The sequence below is a fragment of the Populus alba genome, chromosome 18, assembly GCF_005239225.2.
Source record: "Populus alba chromosome 18, ASM523922v2, whole genome shotgun sequence".
NCBI lineage: Eukaryota > Viridiplantae > Streptophyta > Magnoliopsida > Malpighiales > Salicaceae > Populus > Populus alba.
The window spans coordinates 5691619-5698537 of NC_133301.1; the positions used below are offsets into that span (position 1 = coordinate 5691619).

At 35.5% G+C, this 6919-nt stretch overlaps 1 protein-coding gene across 7 annotated transcripts; it reads right to left on the minus strand.

The window, feature by feature from the left end:
- Positions 1 to 812: 812 nt before the first annotated feature.
- Positions 813 to 6656, minus strand: LOC118040664 (protein FIP1). Of its 7 annotated transcripts, none has more exons than XM_035047655.2 (14): positions 6524 to 6656; positions 6350 to 6441; positions 6174 to 6260; positions 6046 to 6095; positions 5629 to 5695; positions 5196 to 5268; positions 4921 to 4976; positions 4278 to 4374; positions 3878 to 3962; positions 3428 to 3490; positions 3098 to 3157; positions 2271 to 2363; positions 1475 to 1537; positions 813 to 1356 (listed from the first exon to the last, which is right to left on the minus strand). In XM_035047655.2, exons 1-14 carry the CDS (start codon positions 6577 to 6579, stop codon positions 1246 to 1248), a joined length of 1053 nt encoding a protein of 350 aa, XP_034903546.1. In that variant the 5' UTR covers positions 6580 to 6656; the 3' UTR covers positions 813 to 1245. The 7 variants fall into 7 exon arrangements, with proteins under 7 accessions (XP_034903546.1, XP_034903545.1, XP_034903548.1 ...); XM_035047654.2 differs by having other exon boundaries at positions 6174 to 6278; XM_035047657.2 differs by lacking the exon at positions 6524 to 6656 and having other exon boundaries at positions 6046 to 6084; positions 6174 to 6278; positions 6354 to 6441.
- Positions 6657 to 6919: the final 263 nt, after the last annotated feature.

Consider the following 6919-nt stretch of genomic DNA (forward strand, 5'->3'; position numbering starts at 1 on the left):
TTGATAGAAAACTAGACACATTAACTTGCACACATTTTTTTACTTAGAAAAAGTAGACATTTAAAAAGCTTAAAAACTAAAACAAACATAACTTCTTGTAAAAAACTTCAATGCATTGATGGTTGGACAATATAAAAAAAATCAAATTATGAACTTAAAAACCACTTATGGTAAGTTTATTTTTCCATGTAATGAAGAGATGATATTCAGGTTCAAAATTGGCTCATGAACTGAGAGTAAACATCAACAAGAACTTCATTTATTTGCTTTGTTAACCCAACATGACACGGATGTGCATTTTGTGTGTTTTGGTCACTTATTGTCCTGGGCATGCAAGTATTGATGCACAATCTATGGTTGGAAGGGGAGGAACAGCGAAGGTACTGATTTCTTCAGTTATGTGCTTGGTTGTCTCTTTCTTGATGAAACTACACATGTATGCCCATTGTAATTTAGGTTGCGGATTTTCTTTGGTATAAAATTGTCTCTTTCTTTTTCGTTTTTTTCTCTGTTGGTGAAAATTAATTTAAACCCAGCATCATCTCCAAATTGACATTCCTGGGTATAAAAAGTTTTTCATTCGAGTAAATTGGCAGTTGTGAATTGCTAGAAGTACAGTGGAATTTGGTGTGATTTGCTGGCTAGTTTATAGATCATGCATAGGATGATTAATAAATTGGGTGAAGATTTCGAGACCTGTATTCAAATTGTCTATAGTGCAAGACAGTTCCGTTGTGAGTGCTTGCTTCTGTCCAAAGAAAATGTGATGCATATTTCCGCTGAAAACCTGAAAACACAGACATCGGCTCAAGTAAGCTTGTGTTACGTTGGACTTTTGTTGATAAACGTACCGCTACATTATTTCCAGAAAAGCTTTCATGGAGTAGCCCCATATGTATCGATCCAGTTCCTTTAGTATTCTGTTGTTTGATCAAACCCTTCCCGTTAGTGTTGGTGATGAACTCTATTTCTAAAGGTAGTTTTTTCTTTTCACAAAAACAAGAGAGGAACAGCCTTCTGTCGGGGAGAGTTGCATCTAATACTTTCCAGCAAAACCAGAAAAGCAAAATAATGAACGGTTATGTACAACATTAACTTCACAAGCAACTGTTACGCACATTCAGCCATCTACTACCGTTGTGGAAGCACTCCCATGCTTGTCATGGAGGGCGTTTTGCATCCGGCATGAACACTTCCACAGGAAAATGGTAGTAGAGTTGTGAGAAAATTCTGGGCCAGCTAAGTTCAACGCTTCTCACTTGTTTCAGTTGATACATGTGATTGACTTCTGGATGTTGAAAAATTCTTCTGCAATTCAAGATTTGACATCCGCTCACCTTCCAATGCTCGCTCAAGCTGTAACATGTCGGTCGAATTATGAGGTTATGTTAACAATATTATTGCTTCATGAAAACTGGAATAAATAGTCGTGCGCAAAGGGTACATAGGAAGGGTAAAAAAAAAATACAGGTACCTTAGCTGCCCTGGCACTCCATTCCCCTAAAATAGCCCTCAGTCTTTCATTCTCTTCCACGTACTATTCCAGCATTTCATCAAGCAAATCACAAAAGGGGCAATCCCAAAACACAGATACAAATCAGAATGCATCCTTTATTAAGGAACTGCAGGGCACCAATTAAAGCAGTACCATGGAATTTTGCGACCTCAAACAATGACCATATGCATATATGAATTAATTACTATGAGAATATCAGCCTTCACATTGCTGGGCTAGAAACTTCAACAAATTGGTAAATTACAGTATATTTATGTAGCTTTGCTTTTTGCTGGAGTGAGCTAATGAGTGCTCACGAGAGATAACTTTTGGTAGTACTGGGACATGCATTCTGACATGTATTTCATGGAAATGACACGAGAGAATGCGTGCATGCATTTGGACATGACTTTTCAAGGAAACAAGAAGACAATAAGTTCACCCAATAGCGATATTTTCCTTCACAAAAGAAAATGAAACAGGACAAAAGCACAAAAGCTGAGTTTGCATCTCTCAATTTCTCAAGGAATAGTGCCCAATATTCCCTAATTATTATAACATGCCTGGCCGATTAGTAGACTTCATCTTTTCATTTTAAAAACATGCAGTTAGCTTTCTTTAACAGTACATTGTTAGGGGCCACATCTTTATTAGGATAATGTTGTCCTATTAGTGAAGCATTGGGTTTTTAGCAATAGAGTTAATACATACAGCCAGGATTCTGTAGAGCAAGCACAACACTCCAAAATTCTAGGGTTGAATCTATAGTTGGTACCTGATTGTTTGTGGTGCGCACCTGCTGGAGTTCAGAGTCCCTCTCAGCTATCAAAGATCGAGCAAGCCTTAGCTCAGATTGTAATTGATTCATCTGTACATTGAGAAGATAAGGTGGATGAGGTCAAATGGTTGCTGAACCAGTGCCTCATTTAATTTTAATAGCAATGGAAGGCATAGTATATCAGCAGTCCATGGATGGGTTGAACTTTCCACAACAACTGACTGATTATACTCCAAGAGCATTATGAGCTACAGCACCATAACTGATTATGCTACATCTTGCTCAAAAAGATAATCAAATATCCTTCTGACATTAAATACAATTTCTGTAATAAAAAGAAGAAAAGGCCCTGATCGTTAACAAATATCCATAGAACTCTTTATCTTTTGACAAAAAAAGATAATTAAAACTTTCTGCTTTAGTTTCCTACCCCATTGGTTCCTACTTCATCAATTTTGCATGTGAAATAATTTCCCCACTTAAAATTGAAATGTCAAAATTCTCCTGATGCTTATGTGGCCTAAAATAACAATCAAGTGACTTCATTTAGGAGCTCAAGTCATATGACGCTAACAATGAGCTTTTGATATATTGCCTAAAATACAATCCACTCATTACAGCACAAATAAGGAGTAGGTAGAAGTAGCAATGACAGCATGGAAGACGGGGAAATTTAAATATCCCATACAGATAATTCTACACAGTATTGTGTATGTTGGAGATGTTCTCTTAATCCGTAAGGTGATATTGTAAGCTTTGATTGAATTCTCTTTTTGCTTATTTAAGAAATTAAATGCTAAAGGACAGAATTTTATCATGTATACCTCAGCAGAAAGCGTCCGTAATTCCTGTTCACGAGCTGCTAACAGATGGGCAAGATCAACCTGGAAAAGTGGACAATAGCAATCATTACCATTATTTTCAGAAAACCATTCCATACTGAAGTGCAGTTAAATGTAGTTGTGATATATAGAGGTCATGTAGTCATTTAAATCTCATTAAGCCATGTTATAAATTTCAAGGTGTGAAAGAAGTCGTCTGTTCTTGAGGGCTACAATAACTGCAATTACATTATGGACCTCTACATTCCTTTACATTGTGATTTTATGAAATCCACAGTAAAGAAGTTAAATAATTAGCAGTATGACTATCACCTGAGGTGTACTCCCATCATCAGAGCGTTCATATTTGCTTAAGCACTCTTGCAACCTAAGAACCTGCTTGAAGTATTAATGAGAATTTAGCAAAAAAACAAGAAAATCAGTTAAATTGGTGCCAATAAATTAACTAACTACGCCAATTAGAGAAGATCATTTCCCGTAACTTTCAGTAACCAAACAAAGTGTATTTGTTAAAACAAACAACATTAAGAGAGCAGGGACATAAAAACTGATGCTATAATAGGTTTCACTGACATGCTCAAGAGTGCAGCTATATAAAACCAGTGCAATCATAGATTTTAACAATCTAAAACCTCCTAATAAAGGCTCTTGTATATGAACTTACAAAATATATAACCTTTAACAGATCAGATCAGGGAACAAAGTACCCATGTTGCCAACACTGACAAATTTTGGACTGACACTTAATTGAGTTTAGCATACCTCCTCACTCAAGAAATGAAGGTTCTCACGCTGATATTGCAGCAAAGCCATTTGCTGATCAGAAAGTCGACTCCCATCATGATACCTGTTTTACCAAATGGTACTTAGTGGAGTGTCATCTATTTTTTCACATACAACAAATAAAATAGTGATATCTTCAACTTTGAGTTTCTATATGAACTAATCCATGGGAATTGGGATTTCTATCTATATACCACCAACTGCAACAATGACAAAATCAGAATATTGAAAAAATGGATAGCTCCAGATGCAACAAATAATCTTACAAGAACACCATCATGCTTTGTAAGTTAAAAAAAAAGTACACATAGTCTATTTCACTCTGAAGCTTGAGAAATAGGCAAGGGTTTCTGGAATAACAAAATAAGAAGATGACTACCTCAAACCTTCTAAAGGACTTGAATGTTGAAGTGGAGAATATAATGACTTCAAAATGTCAGGTTCAGAGTTTAGTGAATTGTACTGGTGCAAGTAACCTGCAAGTGCACGCAGAAAAGCAATGAGGGAAAGAACTGCGATGAATGTTTTATAATCTCCAATGGAACATTGATTTATGAGTTTAAATTCAGTAAACAGGTATGAACAGTAGAGATCTTGAATTGGCAAAGATAAAATGATCTCAAGGCTATCTAAATTTGCATTCCAGAAGAAAATCCCATTTCAAATGCTCTGTACTGTCATGTGATAGCTTTTACAGAGTATCTTGTTCATGGGAAAGCTTCAGAAGTTCAAAATGGATGATTCTTGTAATCGTGCATGCTCCATGGATCTAAGGAATTTCCAAAAGCATTTTTTTATTCAAACTGAACTTTCAATAGATATGAGAATAGCTACACTAGATCCAGGGTGAAGGAAGCGTATAGATAAAGAATTTGCAAATATTCCACACTAGATATGGATGAGGAAAGAGTTGTCTAACAAGCACCTTATAAGGTTTGATTATGACAATAGCTTCTTTCACGGTAGCAACGCAACATAAATAATGTTAAACTCAAAACACTACAAGGATTGTATAGGCTCACCAATATAGACGCTCATAAATGATGCAGCACATATTGCTTCAGCCAACATGTTAATCCTGCAGATTTAATGAGAAGGAAAATGAATTTTCACAGCACAGTTAGAAAAAAGCAATACAGAGCAGGAAAATTTCCATTTTATCTAATGAGAGAACTGATCAGATACGATGTTACTTGTGAATAATAAGATCACAGCTCAATATCATTAACAATAATAGGACATATCTTGAAAATGAAGCAATTGAGATGCACGTCAGCAAAGCAAATAATGTCCAGACCTCAGTAACGTAGAGACTGAAAGGAAACTGATGTAGGGTTTCCATACCATGACAAGCAGCATAGTAGCAGTTCCTAGAATTTGAATAAACAATCATTACAATGATAACAATAAAAATTATGAGATGAAATAATAGATTTACATTAATTAACTTGTAGATGATACAAATAGCAAAATCTCTGATTTAACTATAGCTGAAATATGTGAAAATATTCCAGAGTAATGGACAAACTTAATGATAGAATGATTGTGGTACCAAACCTCACAAATTATGTCCAAATTTTACCATGAGACCTAATTTTTCAACTGATTGAGTTGAGAAATCCAGGACATAGAGGAGAAATATGGTGGAGTTGTACAGACGAACAAAAAACCACGGTCAAATAGATAGACATATGAGAGGACAAGGACAGAACTTAAAATCATTTCCTTACCATACGCAGTAATGGCAAATGGTAAGCGAACAATATGCTTCAACTTCTGGCTAAAACTGTAATAACCCTACAAAACAAATAAGAGACTGTGATGGTTTGTAGAGCAGGTAAACGTTGTTCACAAGAGCCCACGATTTGAGAATCCAACAGCTCTACAGAGAAACAGAAATGTCAAAAAAGCGAAATCAAACATTTGCTGCGGGTTTCCCAGTAGTTATCTTAAAGAGCAACATTTAGGCTGGGAGAAAATTACATGGAACAGGCGTCAAAATAACATTTGTTTGACGAATATAAACTGCGCTTTCATTCCATAAAGAAATCCCAATAAGAGCAGCAAAAAGGCTATCGAGTGGAACAATAAACATCTAAAAATGAACTTATTACATTGAATTAGAGTAGGAAGGTAGTGGAGATTACCTGCAACCGTATTTTCTGAACTTGAGAAACGAAATATTGCTGAAAGATGCCTGAAGGAAGAAATGAAATGAATCTACTCTCTCTTAAGCATATCGTATTTGCCAAAGTTAATGGACAGATAGATATACCTGTGAGTATAAGAAGAACAACATCACAACTGCAAAGCAAAGACGGAACCAAATGCTTTATAGGGCGAAAGATATATGGAGCTCCGGCTGCCAAAACAGCATAACCTGCCTAAAATTAATTAATACCATTAATAATAATAACAATAATTGAAGAGGAAATAGAAAGGATACAGTACTTGCCAGTAGAGCACAGTAAACGATAGCACCAAAAATACTCCTGGATTTCCGGTGACCGAATAGAGGAGCCTCCTGCACTATATCTAAGAAACTGCAATTGCAACCAGCACAGAATGCTTATTATATAATCAATTGGAAATATTGTTATTTTAATAAATACTTGATAAACTTACAGAGCGTTGTCTTCACGAGACGTTGATGAGGAATTGCCATGTCTATCTGTCGACATCTTCTTCTTCTCTTTTCTTCTTTTTTTTTCTTTTTTTTTTGCTGGATCAATCAAGCTTTTTCTGTGAGTTTTTGTTTCTTTTTCCTTGTTTGATATTAATTGACATCATTTTCAATGCTGGATATGGGCCGTTAATGGGCTTGACATTGCCCACTGGGCCGAATCCTTTAATATATATCTATCTTTATATAAAAAATAGATAAAATTTTAATGCCATGACATCTTCGAGGATTCATGTTTCGACTTCTCTCTACCGCCTGTATTAAATTTATTATTTATAATATTCTTTATTAAAAACTCAATTACTTAATGCCAGAAAGGTTCTTCCTTCACTTCACGT